General features: G+C 43.6%; 1 protein-coding gene across 2 annotated transcripts in view; it reads right to left on the bottom strand.

Annotated features, from left to right (window-relative positions):
- si:ch211-28p3.4 (zinc-binding protein A33) overlaps positions 1–20,554 on the bottom strand; it is a 33,383-nt gene extending 12,829 nt beyond the window's left edge. The window contains exons 1-4 of one of the 2 annotated variants that reach the window (XM_041883920.1): positions 20,436–20,554; positions 20,182–20,277; positions 19,588–19,815; positions 1,662–1,681 (exon numbers count right to left, since the gene is read on the bottom strand). In XM_041883920.1, coding sequence (XP_041739854.1) covers positions 1,662–1,681; positions 19,588–19,815; positions 20,182–20,277; positions 20,436–20,453 — 362 coding nt within the window. In that variant the 5' untranslated portion in view covers positions 20,454–20,554. Of the gene's footprint in view, positions 1–1,661; positions 1,682–19,587; positions 19,816–20,088; positions 20,278–20,435 lie in introns of those variants that run through there. The other variant, XM_041883929.1, reaches the window with a different exon arrangement.
- Between the last annotated feature and the right edge of the window lie 975 nt (positions 20,555–21,529).

Genomic DNA, 21,529 nt, shown 5'->3' with positions numbered 1-21,529 from the left:
CACATACTCTTAGATTTAGGTTTATTTGACCATTGTGGTACATATGCAGAAACATACATAAAATGTGATGTTAAACTCACACAGCAAACACTATTAACAGAAAAATGGGTAACACGTTATATTAACTTTCATGAATAAGCACAGTAAGCAAGCATAATAAGTAAATAAGCATTAAGACTTTGCTCCAAGTGTGGCCTATCAAAGAAGATCCGCCCTGGTTCTGCCGCCTGCACCAATCTCAACATCCTAGAACCAGTGCTCATGCAATATTTCATTCTGGGTTGCCGAGATTTGAGCCTTTATAATGTCTTATGAGAAGGCTTATTATAGGTTATCTTTCCCTATGTATCAATTTCTACTCAAGATGGCTGATACTTAGTCAGGATCATTAAGATGTACAATATAAAATATGCAATAAAATACATTATACAGTGCTATGAATAAGTATTTGCCCCCTTTCTAATTTTCTCTACTTTTGCATATTTGTGATACTGAATGTTATCAGATCTTCAACCAAAATGCTTGAAAACCCACACGTCACTGAGTTAAAGCAGTTCTGCATGGAAGAGTGGGCCAAAATTCCTCCACAGCGATGTGAGAGACTGATCAACAACTACAGGAAGCATTTGGTTGGAGTCATTGCAGCTAAAGGTGGCACAACCAGTTATTGAGTGTAAGGGGGCAATTACTTTTTCACACAGGGAAATTGGGTGTTGCATAACTTTGTTTATGAAATAAATGAAATAAATATGTAATTGTTGTGTTATTTGTTCACTTATGTTCCCTTTATCTAATATTAGGTTTTGGTTGAAGATCTGATAACATTCAGTATCACAAATATGCAAAAGTAGAGAAAATTAGAAAGGGGGCAAATTATGAGCCGTCCTCCCCTCAGCAGCCTCCACTGAAATATATATTTTGTATGCTAATTTAGGTCAACATTACCAAATGCATTTAGCCTACATGACAACATAACCTAGCCTAGAGTAGCCTTTTCCACTTCTGGGCAGCCGAACATTTGGCGCCTAGCAGTAACCAGTTTTTCTCAACATGTGATCAGTCTGCTGCACTCAGGTTACAATGTGTGTGGCCGGTAAATTAGATTTGTATGGTTAATCATGTCGTTTATAGTTACAACAGACAAATATGTTTGTACAACATGTCTTACAACAGACAAAGACATCTGATCATCACCTCAGGGTGAGTAGAACAAGAAGGGAGGGGGGAGCAGAAGCGGAGCTACTGGAGATAGGTTAAAAACAATTGTTTGTAAAGTAGCACATGCGCATGCGTATTTCACCCCCCCCCCCTTTTGCCCTCAGAACAGTCTCAATTGGTCGGGGCATGGACTCTACAATGTGTCGAAAGCGTTGACTCCAATGCTTCCCATAGTTGTGTTTTTGACACAAACCGGTGTGCCTTGCACCTACTACCATACCCTGTTGAAAGGCACTTAAATATTTTGTCTTGCCCATTTCACTCTCTGAATGGCACACATACACAATCCATTTTTCAATTGTCTCAAAGCTTAAAAATCCTTATTTAACCTGTCTCCTCCCCTTCATCACTTATTGAAGTGGATTTAATAATAATGTTTTGTACACTGGCTTATTCATGAAAGTTCCAAATTGTAACCAAAACATTTGTTTCCTGATACATACCTTCTCTCCGTTTCAGCATCCTGTGTGGAGATAACGAAGCAGTTAGAGGCCAGAGATCAAATCGTAATCAATCTGAAAGTTATATTGGTTTATTGCATCCACATTCAATCAAATATACCAAATAGGATCCACGCTGGTTCCCAATTCTACCGCAATGCTAGCTCCCACCTGTAAGAAGGACATTTAAAACATGAAATGTTCTTGCCTTGCCATTCAATGAGCCACACAGCAACATCTGCCTCTACTGCCACCCTTCAGCTAGCTTGTCAGCTAGCTTTTGGTAGAATTTTGGTAGCATTCGCTATATCTATAGGATTTCCCATTGTAAAGCTTGTGATTTCCAGACATTTACACTCATTCACTAACAATGATGACGAAGAAAAAGGGCCCACATTTAACTTCAGCATGAACATCTACCACTGGAATCATTTATAAACTAGGGATTTTTGTAAGTAGTTTTTAGAAACAATATTTGGTAGCACTTTATAATAACTTAATCATTACTCCATTCATAAGATGTAGGTCGTTATAAACCATTTACTAATAATTAGTTAAGTCTATTTGCGTGGCCTCATTAAAAGTGTGGGCCATTTATACCTCATAAATATTTTGAGTGACCAGTGTAATTTCTCACAAAAAGATGCATATGCCATTGGTAGCCTAAATTGTATCAATGGTAAAAGAATAAGCACAAAAAACTGGATGTTAAAGGAAATATATAGAACATTTTATTCACAAAAACGGTTGTGAAATAACTGTTGCAAGGACATGAGGAAGAGCTTCCTTTTGCTGAGGGTGGAGACTTCGCAAACCGGAACTCCCAATTTCTAACTCCTATGGACCCAGAATTTAATCACACAGCTGACCAAATTACGCAAGATTTTACTTCTAGGTTAACCGAGATTAGACTGCAATCCACACTTTGGTTTTGGTAGAAAAGTCACGTATGTTCAATATACTGTATGTTCTTAACCTTTTCACACCTATCAACAAACAGGTGTGATCATTCTACAGTGGTCCCTGCAGCGTACGCTCAAACCGGTGTGATTAGAATGCTTATTTAGAATGTCCAGTTTTGATTGACGCAACAGTCAGCCACACTGTTTTTTCACAGAAACATTTTGCACAAACACAGTCCTTACAAAGTTATGTCCTGAATGTGACCAGTTTATTTTTGGATGCAATGTTCAGACATTCATAGAAGTAGCGACAGCATACACAATCATCCAAACGTAGGCTACATTTGTCCTAGCGCTAACTGAGGAAAGATTGATGTAACACAATCGGTCATATTTACATTTTAGTCATTTAGCAGACGCTCTTATCCAGAGCGACTTACAGGAGCAATTAGGGTTAAGTGCCTTGCTCAAGGGCACATCGACAGATTTTTCACCTAGTCGGCACCGGGATTAGAACCGGCGACCTTTCGGTTACTGGCATAACGCTGTTTACCACTAAGCTACCTGCCGCCCCGTATTTAGAGAACTCTCGGCTGACAGAAACCACGATATGTATTAGCTAATAGCAATTACTTTTTATAATTCATCACATCACGGGTGAGCTCAACATTGATTGAAATGATTGAGTAAAACACTTTCTAGAAATTTAAAGTAATCATACGATGGGTAGTTTGTGTGCGCCGCCATGTTTGTTTTTTGAGTCAACCAAAGATAATAAGAGGAGACAAGATGAGTTTGGTCTGTTTGCAGTATGCATGTTGAAGGGGGTGTGTGGTCTACTATCATTCCCTTCCCTTCATTCACTTCCGGAAGTTTATTCGAAAGCTTCACCTCATTATAACATATTTGATCTGACAGACATTTACGTGATGCATTGTAAAATGTCAACAAACATGGCACCACACATAGCTGGCAAATAGCTTAGCATTAGCTCATTATAATCAGTACAACCTTCAAAAAAGTATTTTACAAACATCATAGGTGTCCATTTCAATCTATGCAATAATCGGAATGCATTATTTGTCACCAGTACCATGTAAATAAAACTGTAAATACATTATGCTCCATTCATACAGTGGGGAAAAAAATATTTAGTCAGCCACCAATTGTGCATGTTCTCCCACTTAAAAAGATGAGAGAGGCCTGTAATTTTCATCATAGGTACACGTCAACTATGACAGACAAATTGAGAATTTTTTTCTCCAGAAAATCACATTGTAAGATTTTTAATGAATTTATTTGCAAATTATGGTGGAAAATAAGTATTTGGTCACCTACAAACAAGCAAGATTTCTGGCTCTCACAGACCTGTAACTTCTCCTTTAAGAGGCTCCTCTGTCCTCCACTCGTTACCTGTATTAATGGCACCTGTTTGAACTTGTTATCAGTATAAAAGACACCTGTCCACAACCTCAAACAGTCACGCTCCAAACTCCACTATGGCCAAGACCAAAGAGCTGTCAAAGGACACCAGAAACAAAATTGTAGACCTGCACCAGGCTGGGAAGACTGAATATGCAATAGGTACGCAGCTTGGTTTGAAGAAATCAACTGTGGGAGCAATTATTAGGAAATAGAAGACATAAAAGACCACTGATAATCTCCCTCGATCTGGGACTCCACGCAAGATCTCACCCCGTGGGGTCAAAATGATCACAAGAACGGTGAGCAAAAATCCCAGAACCACACGGGGGGACCTAGTGAATGACCTGCAGAGAGCTGGGACCAAAGTAACAAAGCCTACCATCAGTAACACACTACGCCGCCAGGGACTCAAATCCTGCAGTGCCAGACGTGTCCCCCTGCTTAAGCCAGTACATGTCCAGGCCCATCTGAAAATTGCTAGAGTGCATTTGGATGATCCAGAAGAGGATTGGGAGAATGTCATATGGTCAGATGAAACCAAAATAGAACTTTTTGGTAAAAACTCAACTCGTCGTGTTTGGAGGACAAAGAATGCTGAGTTGCATCCAAAGAATACCATACCTACTGTGAAGCATGGGGGTGGAAACATCATGCTTTGGGGCTGTTTTTCTGCAAAGGGACCAGGACGACTGATCCGTGTAAAGGAAAGAATGAATGGGGCCATGTATCGTGAGATTTTGAGTGAAAACCTCCTTCCATCAGCAAGGGCATTGAAGATGAAACGTGGCTGGGTCTTTCAGCATGACAATGATCCCAAACACACCGCCCGGGCAATGAAGGAGTGGCTTCGTAAGAAGCATTTCAAGGTCCTGGAGTGGCCTAGCCAGTCTCCAGATCTCAACCCCATAGATAATCTTTGGAGGGAGTTGAAAGTCCGTGTTGCCCAGCGACAGCCCCAAAACATCACTGCTCTAGAGGAGATCTGCATGGAGGAATGGGACAAAATACCAGCAACAGTGTGTGAAAACCTTGTGAAGACTTACAGAAAACGTTTGACCTGTGTCATTGCCAACAAAGGGTATATAACAAAGTATTGAGAAACTTTTGTTATTGACCAAATACGTATTTTCCACCATAATTTGCAAATAAATTCATTAAAAATTCTAACAATGTGATTTTCTGGATTTTTTTTCTCATTTTGTCTGTCATAGTTGACGTGTACCTATGATGAAAATTACAGGCCTCTCTCATCTTTTTAAGTGGGAGAACTTGCACAATTGGTGGCTGACTAAATACTTTTTTCCCCCACTATACATACATATATACTGTATGCTACAGTAGAAACGACAACACGATATACAGAAAATAAGGCCCTTACCTTGGTAGGAACGCACACATGTCCAAAGTTATTATTTGTAAGGAAAACAACAATGCAACAATGCGAGCTCCAGCCAGAAAATTTGACAGTTCATGCAAGACTGCGCAAATGTCTGCATACTTGATGTGCGGAAGAAATGGGGAAGGGCACTCCTTTTGTCTGGCTCAGTAAACCTTCAAACATAAATTGTCCGCAACACTGAAATGGGCAACTTCTATGTGAATTAATGAGGAGGCGGAACACACCTCAATTCAAACTGTTGTTAGAAAATACAACTTGTTAGAAAATTATTAGAAATTTGAAATTGACAAGTTGAAACATAGCCTATAGATAATTAGCAGGCAGTGCATGTTAACGGTACCTCTCTTAGCATAAATAAACATTTTCACTTTTTGCAATGTAAAGATTACAATAAAAGAGATCAAAGTTAATTTGAGTTTCCTCTTCGTTAATTCTCCTGCCCTCCAAAAAGCCCATAATGTGAAAAAGTAGATAATCATTCCGGGCCTGATAGTCCAAAAGTTGATTCGGGTTGGGCCGGCCTGGGCTTATGGTTTGCGCAACATTGTAACCTACAGTATGTTTGAGACCAACGGGTGGCCGTGTGAGAAGCGCACCTGTTTCTCTCAAAGAACTAGAATGAGATTCACTTTTTATGATCTCTCTCCATCTCTCTGCTCTGATAGACATGAGCCTGCAACTCTCATCTCTCCAGCGTTGCATTTGTCATCTACAGTGGGGAGAACAAGTATTTGATACACTGCCGATTTTGCAGGTTTTCCTACTTACAAAGCATGTAGAGGTCTGTAATTTTTATCATAGGTACACTTACATTTACATTTTAGTCATTTAGCAGACGCTGTTATCCAGAGCGACTTACTCAACTGTGAGAGACTGAATCTAAAACAAAAATCCAGAAAATCACATTGTATGATTTTTAAGTAATTAATTTCCATTTTATTGCATGACATAAGTATTTGATACATCAGAAAAGCGGAACTCAATATTTGGTACAGAGATCATACGTTTCCTGTAGGTCTTGACCAGGTTTGCACACACTGCAGCAGGGATTTTGGCCCACTCCTCCATACAGACCTTCTCCAGATCCTTCAGGTTTCGGGGTTGTTGCTGGGCATTACGGACTTTCAGCTCCCCCCAACGATTTTCTATTGGGTTCAGGTCTGGAGACTGGCTAGGCCACTCCAGGACCTTGAGATGCTTCTTACGGAGCCACTCCTTAGTTGGCCTGGCTGTGTGTTTCGGGTCGTTGTCATGCTGGAAGACCCAGCCACGACCCATCTTCAATGCTCTTACTGAGGGAAGGAGGTTGTTGGCCAAGATCTCGCGATACATGGCCCCATCCATCCTCCCCTCAATACGGTGCAGTCGTCCTGTCCCCTTTGCAGAAAAGCATCCCCAAAGAATGATGTTTCCACCTCCATGCTTCACGGTTGGGATGGTGTTCTTGGGGTTGTACTCATCCTTCTTCTTCCTCCAAACACGGCGAGTGGAGTTTAGACAAAAAGCTCAATTTTTGTCTCATCAGACCACATGACCTTCTCCCATTCCTCCTCTGGATCATCCAGATGGTCATTGGCAAACTTCAGATGGGCCTGGACATGCGCTGGCTTGAGCAGGGGGACCTTGCGTGCGCTGCAGGATTTTAATCCATGACGGCGTAGTGTGTTACTAATGGTTTTCTTTGAGACTGTGGTCCCAGCTCTCTTCAGGTCATTGACCAGGTCTTGCCGTGTAGTTCTGGGCTGATCCCTCACCTTCCTCATGATCATTGATGCCCCACGAGGTGAGATCTTGCATGGAGCCCCAGACCGAGGGTGATTGACCGTCATCTTGAACTTCTTCCATTTTCTAATAATTGTGCCAAAAGTTGTTGCCTTCTCACCAAGCTGCTTGCCTATTGTCCTGTAGCCCATCCCAGCCTTGTGCAGGTCTACAATTGTATCCCTGATGTCCTTACACAGCTCTCTGGTCTTGGCCATTGTGGAGAGGTTGGAGTCTATTTGATTGAGTGTGTGGACAGGTGTCTTTCATACAGGTAACGAGTTCAAACAGGTGCAGTTAATACAGGTAATGAGTGGAGAACAGGAGGGCTTCTTAAAGAAAAACTAACAGGTCTGTGAGAGCCGGAATTCTTACTGGTTGGTAGGTGATCAAATACTTATGTCATGCAATAAAATGCAAATCAATTACTTAAAAATCATACAATGTGATTTTCTGGATTTTTTTTAGATTCCGTCTCTCACAGTTGAAGTGTACCTATGATAAAAATTACAGACCTCTACATGCTTTGTAAGTAGGAAAACCTGCAAAATCGGCAGTGTATCAAATACTTGTTCTCCCCACTGTATTTCCTTATAGAATCATAGCCCTGCGAACGGTTCTGGAGGAGCTGCAGCACCCCTGATAAATTGAAATAAATCTGCCAAAGTTATTGAATTACTGCTGTCTGTTCAGAAATAAATGAAATAATTCAGAATAGCCTACTACACCATGAGAAGGCCTATAATTTAGCCACAGAGATTCGATCTCTTCTTTTAAAAAATAGCTTTTGAGAAAATGGACCTTGAATGTTTTGGTACACCTACTTGAGAGCTCTTCGTTGTCTACACCCATTCAGCATCGTTCACACCATTCGAAAGCCTTAGCCCCACCCATCTCTTTAAGGATTCACATGTGAGGCAATGTACTAAACAACCAAAGATTGCAAGACTAAAGGCTGGTTTATACTACAGGTGTGTTCGTAAATTTTATCTGGAGTGTCAGAGTGTGCTCAGAGTGCCCTCTGGGCGTTCATAAACTCAGAGCTTTGTCAGATTGTCCATTCGTAAATTAAGAGCGTTTCGCTCACTGGACTCTCTGGCCGAGGAGTAGGGTTGATCCGAGTGTTCTGACGTAACAGCAGTCAAGTACCCAAGCTAACTGGCTAACATTGGCTAGCTTGCTAGCTACTTCCAGACACAAATGAGAGAACAGCTCACTGACCATTTTACTCGCCCTAGCAGAGCTGGTTAGGCTGTTTTTATGTTATCCAGAGCGTTGGTGACTGTAACTGTGCTGCTGGCAACAATTTAATTACGCTTTTTTGCCAACGTTTACTGTCACCGGCCATATTCAACACATGTTGAGCATTTGTAAATGTGTCAGTTATTCTGCGCTCTGACACACTCAGAAAATAGTGCTGTGAAATCGGAGTAGATAGCCAGAGCAAATTTACCAGCTACGTCTATTGTCAGTTGTCACAGTGACATCATGAACATTCTATTGAAATGGTTACTTGCATAGTGGAGTCTTTTGTTTAGACATGTAAATAGCTAAACAATTAACCATACTCATAACTCATAACGTTACTACCCTGCATGAATCGGCAGGTAACTAACCAGCCAGGTTCAATGTTAGCTAGCTAGCTAACATTAGGCTATAACTAGCAATGCAAATTGCTGAGATACTAATAATATTACTACACAGATCATACATGTACCGTTAGCTAGCGAGCCAGCCTTCTGTGTGTTTTATTTTCGACTCCCACTACATATTTGCAATCAAACACCAGAATATTCTCCATCTCCTTAGCTATCATACGCTAATTCCACCTGGCATTCCACTGATTTCAAAACTCGGTCCTCCAGAAAGTGGAGAGCAACACTTTTGTAGTTCTACTATTTTATATATTTCAAAAAAGCAGCGTTAGAAAGGATTACCTACGCATACTGACCCACTCATGTTATAGACAGAAGCGTGCTACATGGCAGACCAATCCGAACACATCTCTCAACATGCCTAGCCCACCCATTATCTCAGCCAATCATGGCAGGAAGGTTCCTGTCTTTTTCTGTCTCTAAACGAACTAGGCTCGTAATTTAACAATTTCTGCCAAGAAACGCATTTTGATTTAAAAGAAAAAAGTTTACGTTCAAATGTCTCTCCTGCGAAGTAGTGACACGCAGCATACGCCTAGTTTCCTGAAACGAGTCACATATCCTAAAAACAAAACAGGTAAAAGTAAAATGGACAATATGGAATGGACAATCAGGCTACTCACAACTGCTGTCCAGGAGTTTCATACCGTGTACTAAATTATCAGTGGTTTAAAGTTTGTATCCTTACGAGCTGATCATAGCAAAAAAGAAAATACTTCTGCATTTCCCGCTGCGTAAACACAATGCAAATAGGCTCAGGATAACTCCTCCTGATAAAGTTGGGTAGCTGATATTCAGAGCTTAAATAGCCAAATTGATTAGTCACGGGGAATCAGGACTAATAAAGCCAATGCAATGGCCTGTTTTACAAACGGTGGGCCTACCACATGGATGGAAATTCATAAAATTCCATTGCGGGCCGACCTGGTTGGCTACACCCCAGTAAGCACGGACCAACGCCGACGCCTTTTGGACCGGCCATCTTTTTTGGGGTGTTTTACAAACGGTAGGCCTACCTCATAGATGTGCATTCATAAAATTACATTTCAGGCGACACTGTAGGCCAGAGATGGGCAACTCCAGGACTCTGGGGCCTGATTGGTGTCACACTTTTACCCCAGCCCCAGCTAACACATCTTACACCAATAATCAACTAATCATGATCTTCAGTTTAGAATGCAATTAGTTTCATCAGCTGTGTTGACTAGGGATGGGGAAAAAGTGTGACACCACTCCGCCCCCGAGGACTGGAGTTGCCCATCCCTGCTGTAGGCTATACCTCAGTAAGCACGGACCGACGCTGACGACTTTTGGACGTATTTTTTTTGTGCAGTAGAGACCGGCCTTGATTCCATGTCCACGGACAGTGTTTGTTGGTCTGGTCCCTACCAAATCTGAATCAATCATAGACGTATATGTTCGGTTCAGATTTGGACCAGACTTGATTTGGCCCAAACATAGATGTCTATAAATTACATATTTTCAACTTTCATTGAGAACCAAAAATTAACCTGATTTCAACGTCCGGAAAATACATATTTTCAACGGCCGGAGAATATGTATTTTCAACGTTTGGAAAATACCTATTTTCAACTTTCATTCAGAACCGAAAATGAACCTGATTTCAATGTCCGTAGCTGTGGTCAGTAGTTTCGGTCAATACTTGTGTGGTTGTGAACAATAGTTGTGGTCAGTAGTTGTGTGGTTGTGGTCAGTAGTTGTGGTCCTTAGTTGTGTGGTTGTGGTCAGTACTTGTTGTCAGTAGTTGTGGTCTGTAGTGATCAGAGATTATGGTCAGTAGTTTTGTGGTTGTGGTCAGTAGTTTTGTGATTGTGTCAGTTGTGTGGTTCAGTAGTTGTGTGGTCAGTAGTAGTGTTTCCTTGTTGTGATCAGTAGTTGTGTGGTTGTGGTCAGTAGATGTGTGGTTGTGGTCAGGAGTTGTGGTCAATAGTTGTGGTCAGTAGTTGTGTGGTTGTGGTCAGTAGTTGTTGTCAGTATTTGTGGTCTGTTGTGGTCAGTAGTTTTGGTAAGTAGTTGTGTGGTTGTGGTCAGTAGCTGTGATCATGTAGTTGTGGTCTGTTGTCAGTAGTTTTGTGGTTGTGGTCAGTAGTTTGGGGTTGAAGTAATAGTTGTGTGGTTCAGTAGTTGTGTGGTCAGTAGTTGTGCTCAGTTGTTGTGGTCAGTAGTTGTGGTCAGTAGTAATAGTATGTAGTTCTGTTGTTGTGGTCAGTAGTTGTGGTCAGTAGTTGCGGTCAGTAGTTGTGTGGTTGTGGTCAGTAGTTGTGTGGTCATGGTCAGTAGTTGTAGTCAGTAGTTGTGTGGTTGTGGTCAGGAGTTGTGTTCAGTAGTTGTGATCAGTCATTGTGGTCATTAGTTATGGTCTGTAGTTATGTTGTTGTGGTTAGTAGTTGTGCTCAGTAGTTGTGCTCAGTAGTGCTGTGGTTGTGTTCAGTAGTTGTGTGGTTCAGTAGTTGTGTGGTCATAAATTGTGTGGTTGTGGTCAGTGTCTAAACTGCAGTTGTTGCGTGTGAAAACTGAAAGAAGTGATCGGTGGCAGTTGTTGTCCGAGGCAGTTGTTGCTTAGTAACAGTTGCCTTGAAAGGACTGCTTCCTTCATGGCTAAAGGCAGTGTGAGAAACTTGCTAACAAACGTTAGTGCTTTGAAACTAAATAAATACTGCCCTCTCACCTACGAAACTTTGCTTCATGATAGTGTTTTTAGACAAAGCAAGGAAAGTGAACTTCAAAACTTGCAGCTGTTGTTGGTAAGTAATAAATCTGCTAGCTTCTGACATGACTTACTGCATCTATAAAGAGAGCAGTTGATGAGTTACTAAAATAGCTCTATCTATTGATTGGTAGAAGGTATTCCTAATCCACTTCCAGATTTGAAAAGCAGAGAATTAGAGGAAGATTTCATACGCTCTAGGTTTTTGTCTGACTTGTTGGGGGAGTGGTCAAAATGGCAGTAGTTTGGAAAAAGTTGGAAAATAATGTTGTTGATGCTGTTACTAAAACAGCTGTAACTTTTTATCAGAATAATATATTTTTGTTTCGCGTTCAGATTTGAAAAGCAGAGACTTTTTGTCTAAATTGTTGGCCAAGTGGACAAAGTAGCTGATTTGTGTCAAAAGTTGCATTGTTGCATTTACAGTGAATGGAATGTTTAAATTATGATGTCATAATGTGGCCTTTAGAATGTTGAGGAAATGTCAGGAATTTGAAGGAGGACAAAAAGAAGGACAAAAAAAAGTATAACTTAAAAAGTATGAAAGATACTGAAAAGTTGTATGCCACTTTAAGAAATGGAACACTAGTCAAATTAATAATGTTTACATATCTTGCACTACTCGTCTCATTTGTATATACTGTATTCTATAATATTCTATTGTATCTTAGTCCATGCCGCTCTGTCATCTCTTGTCCATATGTGTATATATTCTTAAATTCCATTCCTTACTTAGATTTGTGTGTATTTGGGTAGATGTTGTGAAATTGTTAGATATTACTTGTTAGATATTACTGCACTGTCGGAGCTAGAAGCACAAGCATTTTGCTACACCCGCAATAACATCTACTAAACCCGTGTATGTGACAAATAAAATTTGATTTGATTTGATTTAACGTTACATTAATTCTTGCAATCAACAGCCAGAAGGCTTAATATTTTATAGGATTCATATCACGGATAAACAGACACCTAATGATATACAGCCATGTAGTCATCAGGTGATTACTTCATGGCTATGAGGGATATGACAAGCTATTAAAATATACTCGTCCAATTTTTGTTCACAGCACCTCTTTCCCTTTTGGCAGGCTAGTAAGGGACAAAATATAATCACTAGCCAGTTTGTTTTTAGCTCTAAAACCTAATGACACATTTTATTTTGTACAGTTATCAAAGAAAACATTAACATCAAAAGACAATACGAGTTAAATCAAGTAGGCTACCTTGCTCAGTTTTGGGTGACTGACTTGAACAACACAGGCTAGCTAGCCATCATAGTTAGATAGGTGGCTAGCTAGCAATCTAGCTAGATAGCTAGCAATCTAGCTAGATAGCTACCATTATCTGAGGAGATTTTTTTAAATGTCTGATTCACTTCATAAAGCTTTTCATGTACTTAAAAAATATCGATGTCATTGATCAGATAATATTAACTTTTACCTCAGAAATTGTCAACTCATGTTCAAGCTGATTCTACTTTTAAAGTTGGCTACTCGGCTTGGTAGCTAGTTAGCTCACCAGGCATCAAAAGTCCATTTCATAGACTCATCTAATCAATCTGAAAAAATACTCTGAAATGTAAAAATGATCATTACCAACATAAAACCAAATTATTATTGTGATTTTTGTCCAAATTTGAATGATGGAGCTTCCAAAGTCAAATCGAGTGAGGTAGAGGCACCTCCCTGTGGCAGCATCCTCAAATTAGCCATTTGCGTATTGAGGTTTCCCTTTTGAGAGATATGCTAATTCCCACCCCTTAACCACTAAACCAATCTTATATCAATAATGCAGACATTTTAACCTATCAAAAGAAAAAATTGGTGATTGTAGCACAGAGATATTGATGTGACAATCACTGGAAACATGTTTTTGAAAAAGGTTAACCATTGGTATGTTCGAAGGGCCATTTTGAGACCTTAAGGAGCATCAGGTACATCTGGGATCTACCAATGGCATATCCATCTTTTTGTGAGAAATTACACTCGTCACTCACAAAGTATTTATAAAGTATACAGTGAGGGAAAAAAGTATTTGATCCCCTGCTGATTTTGTACGTTTGCTCACTGACAAAGACATGAGCAGTCTATGACTTTAATGGTAGGTTTATTTGAAAAGTGAGAGACAGAATAACAACAAAAATATCCAGAAAAATGCATGTCAAAAATGTTATACATTTATTAGCATTTTAATGAGGGAAATAAGTATTTGACCCCTCTGCAAAACATGACTTAGTACTTGGTGGCAAAACCCTTGTTGGCAATCACAGAGGTCAGACGTTTCTTGTAGTTGGCCACCAGGTTTGCACACATCTCAGGAGGGATTTTGTCCCACTCCTCTTTGCAGATCTTCTCCAAGTCATTAAGGTTTCGAGGCTGACGTTTGGCAACTCGAACCTTCAGATCCCTCCACAAATTTTCTATGGGATTAAGGTCTAGAGACTGGCTAGGCCACTCCAGGACCTTAATGTGCTTCTTCTTGAGCCACTCCTTTGTTGCCTTGGCCGTGTGTTTTGGGTCATTGTCATGCTGGAATACCCATCCACATCCCATTTTCAATGCCCTGGCTGAGGGAAGGAGGTTCTCACCCAAGATTTGACGGTACATGGCCCAGTCCATCATCCCTTTGATGCGGTGAAGTTGTCCTGTCCCCTTAGCAGAAAAACACCCCCAAAGCATAATGTTTCCACCTCCATGTTTGACAGTGGGGATGGTGTTCTTGGGGTCCTAGGCAGCATTCCTCCTCCTCCAAATACAGCGAGTTGAGTTGATGGCAAAAGCTCAATTTTGGTCTGATCTGACCACAACACTTTCACCCAGTTCTCCTCTGAATCATTCAGATGTTCTCATGATCATTGCAACTCCACAAGGTGAGATCTTGCATGGAGCCCCAGGCCGAGGGAGATTGACAGTTCTTCTGTGTTTCTTCCATTTGCGAATAATCGCAGTAACTGTTGTCACCTTCTCACCAAGCTGCTTGGCGATGGTCTTGTAGCTCATTCCAGCCTTGTGTAGGTCTACAATCTTGTCCCTGATATCCTTGGAGAGCTCTTTGGTCTTGGCCATGGTGGAGAGTTTGGAATCTGATTGATTGATTGCTTCTGTGGACAGGTGTCTTTAATACAGGTAACAAGCTGAGATTAGGAGCACTCCCTTTAAGTGTGCTCCTAATCTCAGCTCGTTACCTGTATAAAAGACACCTGGGAGCCAGAAATCTTTCTGATTGAAGGGGGTGTCACGCTGTGACCTATGAAACTCTTGTTTGTTGAGTCAGGGTGTGAATGTCTATTGTAGTTCTAGGTTATGTATATCTATGTTTAAGTTCTAGTTGTTCTATGTCTATGTTTGGCCGGGTATGATTCCCAATCAGAGGCAGCTGTCGCTCGTTGTCTCTGATTGGGGATCATACTTAGGTAGCCTATTTCCTACGTTGCATTGTGGGATCTTGTTCCGTTTAGGCTTGTATGTGTATAGCCTGAGGACTTCACGTTACGTTGTTTCTTGTTTTGTTGTATGTTTATTGAGTTAATAAACATGTACGCTTTTCACGCTGCACCTTGGTCTGACCCGTCTCTCAACGATCGTGACAGAAGATCCCACCACAAAAGGACCAAGCAGCGTGCCGAGGAGGAGTGAATAGCTTTGTCACAGGTGGGCAAATGGTGGTCATGGGAGAAGATATTCGCTGGGAATGGACCCTGGACGAAGGTACAGGCCCTGGCAAGAGAGGATCAACGACGACACCAACGGGACCAAACGCTGAGGAAACCCGAGGGGCAACCCCAATAAAAAAAATTGGGGGGCACCCGGTGGGGTTCCAGTTGGAGTCCCTACGACCATGGGAACAGGAATGGTAACAGTTTTGCACGGAGGAGTCGGAGGATGACGACGACGATGAGGTTCTGTTCCCTAACTCGTGGGGGCTCCCGGAGGAGTCCTCACTGGAGGAGGATTGGCGAGAGAGAGAGAGAAGGACTGGAGCAGTCTGAGAGAGGAGGCCACCACGTTACGGGGGCTGTTAGCTCAGAGGGAGCAGGAGTTATCCTTTCAGAGGGAGGCGCTGCAGGAAGACCTTAGGGAGAAGGAAGTGGTGGATGCACGGAGAGAGGAGCTGGTCAGGCAACAAAAGGAGCATGTGTTCATTGAGGAACCTAGGTATGCGGAGATACGCACTGTGTCACCAGTGCGCATTCACAGCCCAGTGCGTCCTGTGCTAGCGCCCCGCACGTGTCGTGCGAAAGTGGGCATCCAGCCATGACGGGTTGTGCCGGCTCAACGCTCCTGGTCTCCAGTGCGCCTCCACGGTCCAGTATATCCTGCGCCAGTCCTACGCACTGTGTCACCAGTGCGTGCTCACAGCCCAGTGCGTCCTGTGCCAGCGCCCTGCACGTGCTGTGCGAAAGTGGGCATCCAGCCATGACGGGTTGTGCCAGCTCTCCAGTGCGCCTCCACAGCCCAGTTCAGCCTGTGCCAGCTCCTCGCACCAAACCAGTGGTGCCTGTCGCCAGCCCGGTAAGCCCCGTACCTTCTCCCCGCACCAAACCAGTGGTGCGCGTACCAAGTCCGGCACGGCCCGTGCCTGCTCCCCGCCCCAAACCAGTGGTGCGTGTCGCCAGTCCGGTATGCCCCGTACCTGCTCCCCGCACCAAGCCAGTGGTGCGTGTTCCCAGTCCGGTACGGCCCGTACCTGCTCCTCGCACCAAGCTAGTGGTGCGTGCTCCCAGTCCAGTACGGCCCGTGCTGCTCCCCGCACCAAACCAGCGGTGCGTGTCCCCAGTCCGGCCCGGCCCGTGCCTTCTCCTCGCAACAAGCCAGTGGTGCGTGTTCCCAGTCCGGCACGGCCCGTGCCCGTTCCACCGGTGCCTGGTCCAGCACCGGTCAGCTGCTCCACTCCGGAGTCAGAGCAGTCCGCTCCACCGGTGCCCAGTCCAGCTCCAGTCAGCGGATCCACTCCGGAGCCAGAGCAGTCCGCTCCACCGGTGCCCAGTCCAGCTCCGGTCAGCGGCTCCACTCCAGGCCCTGACGTCAGCCCCTCTCCAGGTTCGGGGCCTCCCACACCAGGGTCCAGACAGGGCTTGGTACATCGTGGGAGGAAGGAGAGGGGAAGCATCGCGCTGAGGTCCAGGCCAGACAGGGGTGCAACGCGGAGGCAGCAAGGGAGAAGATGTCACGCCCGGAGCCAGAACCGCCACCGAGGCTGGAAGCCCACCCGGACCCTTCCCTGTTAGGTCAGGTTTGTGCGGCCGGAGTCCGCACCTTTGGGGGGAGGGGTACTATCACGTCCTGACCTATGGAACTCTTGTTTGTTGAGTCAGGGTGTGAATGTCTATTGTAGTTCTATGTTATGTATATCTATGTTTAAGTTCTAGTTCCTGATTCTGCCTCTTCAACCCTCCTCTCCTCCCTTTCTGCATCTTTTGACTCTCTATGTCCCCTATCCTCCCGGCTGGCTCGGTCCTCCCCTCCTGCTCCGTGGCTTGATGACTCATTGCGAGCTCACAGAAGAGGGCTCCGGGCAGCCTAACGGAAATGGAGGAAAACTAGACTCCCTGCGGACCTGTCATCTTTTCACTCCCTCCTCTCTACATTCTCTTCCTCTGTTTCCGCTGCTAAAGCTACTTTCTACCACAAAATTTCAAGCCTCTGCCTCTAACCCTAGGAAGCTCTTTGCCACCTTCTCCTCCCTGCTGAATCCCCCTCCTTCTCCCCCTCCCTCCTCCCTCTCAGTGGATGACTTTGTCAACCATTTTGAAAAGAAGGTTGACGACATCCGATCCTCATTTATTAAGTCAAATGACACCGCTGGTCCTGCTCACACTGCCCTATCCTATGCTTTGACTTCTTTCTCCCCTCTCTCTCCAGATGAAATCTTGCGACTTGTGACGGCCGGCCGCCCAACAACCTGCCCGCTTGACGCTATCCCCTCCTCTCTTCTCCAGACCATTTCCGGAGACCTTCTCCCTTACCTCACCTCGCTCATCAACTCATTGTTGACCGCTGGCCATGTCCCTTCCGTCTTCAAGAGAGCGAGAGTTGCACCCCTCCTCAAAAAACCCACACTCGATCCCTCCGATGTCAACAACTACAGACCAGTATCCCTTCTTTCTTTTCTCTCCAAAACTCTTGAGCGTGCCGTCTCTAGCCAACTCTCCTGCAATCTCTCTCAGAATGACCTTCTTGATCCAAACCAGTCAGGTTTCAAGACTGGTCATTCAACTGAGACTGCTCTTCTCTGTGTCACGGAGGCTCTCCGCACTGCTAAAGCTAACTCTCTCTCCTCTGCTCTTGTCCTTCTAGACCTGTCTGCTGCCTTTGATACTGTGAACCATCAGATCCTCCTCTCCACCCTCTCCGAGTTGGGCATCTCCGGCGCTGCTCACTCTTGGATTGCGTCCTACCTGACAGGTCGCTCCTACCAGGTGGTGTGGCGAGAATCTGTCTCCGCACCACGTGCTCTCACCACTGGTGTCCCCCAGGGCAAAGTTATAGGCCCTCTCCTATTCTCTCTATACACCAAGTTACTTGGCTCTGTCATATCCTCACATGGTCTCTCCTATCATTGCTACGCAGACGACACACAATACATTTTCTCCTTTCCCCCTTCTGATAACCAGGTGGCGAATCGCATCTCTACATGTCTGGCAGACATATCAGTGTGGATGTCAGATCACCACCTCAAGCTGAACCTCGGCAAGACGGAGCTGCTCTTCTTCCCGGGGAAGGACTGCCCGCTCCATGATCTCGCCATCACGGTTGACAACTCCATTGTGTCGTCCTCCCAGAGTGCAAAGAACCTTGGCGTGACCCTGGACAACACCCTGTCGTTCTCCGCTAACATCAAAGCGGTGACCCGATCCTGCAGGTTCATGCTCTACAACATTCATGGAGTACGACCCTACCTCACACAGAAAGCGGCACAGGTCCTAATCCAGGCACTTGTCATCTCCCGTCTGGATTACTGCAATTCGCTGTTGGCTGGGCTCCCTGCCTGTGCCGTTAAACCCCTACAACTTATCCAGAATGCTGCAGCCCGTCTGGTGTTCAACCTTCCCAAGTTCTCTCATGTCACCCCGCTCATCCGAACACTCCACTGGCTTCCAGTTGAGGCTCGCATCTACTACAAAACCATGGTGCTTGCCTACGGAGCTGTGAGGGGAACGGCACCTCCTTACCTTCAGGCTCTGATCAGACCCTACACCCAAACGAGGGCACTACGTTCATCCACCTCTGGCCTGCTAGCCCCCCTACCTCTACGGAAGCACAGTTCCCACTCAGCCCAGTCAAAGATATTCACTGCTCTGGCACCCCAATGGTGGAACAAGCTCCCCCACGACGCCAGGACAGCGGAGTCACTGACCACCTTCCGGAGACACTTGAAACCCTACCTCTTTAAGGAATACCTGGAATAGTATAAAAGTAATCATTCTATCCCCCCATTGTCCCACTGGCTATCATAAGTTTAATGCACCAATTTGTAAGTCGCTCTGGATACGAGTGTCTGCTAAATGATGTAAATGTAAATGTAAATGTTTATAAATGTGTGAATAACCAGGTTACTAACATTTACAAATGTGGGAGTAATGATTCATAAATTATGAATAACTTATCCATTATAAATGCTTTATTATGTGGAGTTATTATAAAGTGCTACCAAATATTATTTTCAATACATTTGACTAAATTAGCCTCTCCATTGACACCCATGTAGATTGTAGCATCCTAGCATAACTTTTGGAATTTGCAAGGTAACTCAAGTATGAATATCAGGACTTGGTACAAACATGACATTCATGTAGGGTGAACACTTCATTTAATTAAATTATATTTCCTATACTGGAATTCCTATTCTGCATCCTGGAGACTATTTCATTTGAATTGCAATCAATAATTGAATTTGATCAGCAATTGAATTTAGAAATGACTCAAACCCTGCTTCTACGGGCCAAATCCAAACATGAAGTAAGTGTGTTTAACTTGCTGTCGCACTCTTTATGTGAAAGTTACAGGCACGTATGTCAAATTAGAATGTCCCTATGTTATGTTCAGACGGCCTTCACCTTGTCGTATGTCTGCTCTTTCTCCATTTGGGTGCTGAGCTGGGCTATCTCCTGGTCAAGTTCCTGACTGAGGTGGTAGCAGCGCTCCATTCTGTCCTCAATGGTGCACTCTGTGGCTTGATACTCCATGTCCAGCTGGGTCAGCGTGATCCGCAGGTCCTCATCCAGAACCTTCTTCATGTCCTCATACTTCTTCTTAATCTTCTCCTTCAGTGCGTTGGTCTTCTTCTGAAGTGGGGGAGGGGTCACGTGAAATGATCAGAATTAGCAGTTTGAAAAAATAATCCTAATTAGACTACATTTGGCAGCAATGCAATGGAGATACCATTTTTAAAGATACAGATTTACAGTGACAAGTGACTATGAATTATTTGTAAAGCCTTTAAAACCATTGCTGCAATTCAACCCATTTCAGGTTTGTTTCACCATCTCCCAAATCTCCCTATCCCTCAGACATAATGTTCCATAAACATTATTGGAATGAATTGCAATTGAACTCACCCCAGCTGTGAATCTTAATGAAATAGAATAGGATGCCAACAAGTGTTCTTCAGGCATCTGACGAGAGACTTCAGCAGACAATCATTGACTTACTGTAACGTCAACCTGCTTTGCTGCCAGCTTCTTCATCCTGTATGCGACAACATCCCTTTGCCTCTGTAGGTGCTGTTGATGTTTCACAAGTGTTTCCTGTGAAAGAGTGGAAAGCAGCAAAGAGATAGGACATATAAAGTGAAAAGACAAGAGAAGGTTAGAGAAGCAGAAAACAGAAGTAAAATAATTGTTGCTTTAATCAAACCAATGGTGGACTTTTCTTTTGAGGAACAACTGATTTACAAAGGATTTACTTGCGTATGGCCCTTCATGACAAACTCCTGTATGTATGACTGTCTGTCCTCCCTCCTTCTGTATCTCCTAGCCCTCTTCCCCAGAAAAGGATAACTGCAACTCACCAGCACAAGTATTATTACCCAAGCTTTTATACCCCTGTATCTGATGCCAAGGCATTGTTGTTGGGGGAGTTGGTTGGAGGGAGCATGGTATCTATCCCCCCCCAATGTCCTCATGCCCTGCGAAGCATGTGCCTTGTTCCGTGTAGGGGTTAGGGAGCGTAAATCTCAGCTCTGGAGACAGACACAAGGGTGACTTCTCGAGCCCTCTGGAAGGATCAGTGGGCTTGGTCACAAGAGAGCGTGGCTTGCTGCGTGCTCCTGTGACTGAGCAGTCAAGAGGAGCACTATTTATATCTACCTGCCCCTGAACCCAATGAGGCTTTTGTTTGTGTGTGGGTGTCACTTGTCAGGCCAGTGTGTGTGGATTGAGTAATTGAGTGTCAGACTGCTTAATATTGAGAGCTCCAAGTTTATAACAGCTTTCTAAGGAATTCGGTCCCGCTTTAAATGACGTGCAGCTTGTAAAGGCTTCATAAAACCTTTATAAAGCCTTCATAAACACTACATGCATGTGTTATAAATAATCTATAACTCTATGTCATGCTTTATAAAGGGTTCATAAATGTGGCAGAACTGTGTGACATAACCATCAATGTCAAATATGACATAAACCTGTGCTTTAAAAAAGGGTGGCATAAGCACTGCTTAATAAAGGCCTCATAAATCATATTAAATTGAGGCTTCACAAAGCATTTATAACCCTGTCATCTTGGTAGAGCACTGCATCGCCAGGATATTGGGTTCGATTCCCGGGGACCACCCATACGTAAAAATTTATTCACGCATGACTGTAAGTCGCTTTGGATAAAAGCATCTGCAAAATGTTATATATTATATTATATTTCACTAAAACATTTCCAAGATGACACAATCTCTTTTCCTATTGGGTGCATAGTCAGTATTGGACCTGACCTCAACTACCCACAAAATGCAGTGCTGCAGGATGACACACACTCTAAAGTGCAGTCATGCACAGAAAAAAACGCTGG

The sequence above is a fragment of the Coregonus clupeaformis genome, chromosome 1 (assembly GCF_020615455.1).
Source record: "Coregonus clupeaformis isolate EN_2021a chromosome 1, ASM2061545v1, whole genome shotgun sequence".
Classification (NCBI taxonomy): Eukaryota; Metazoa; Chordata; class Actinopteri; order Salmoniformes; family Salmonidae; genus Coregonus; species Coregonus clupeaformis.
Note: the sequence above shows the minus strand (reverse complement) of the source record. Positions and strands in the feature narration are given on the sequence as shown.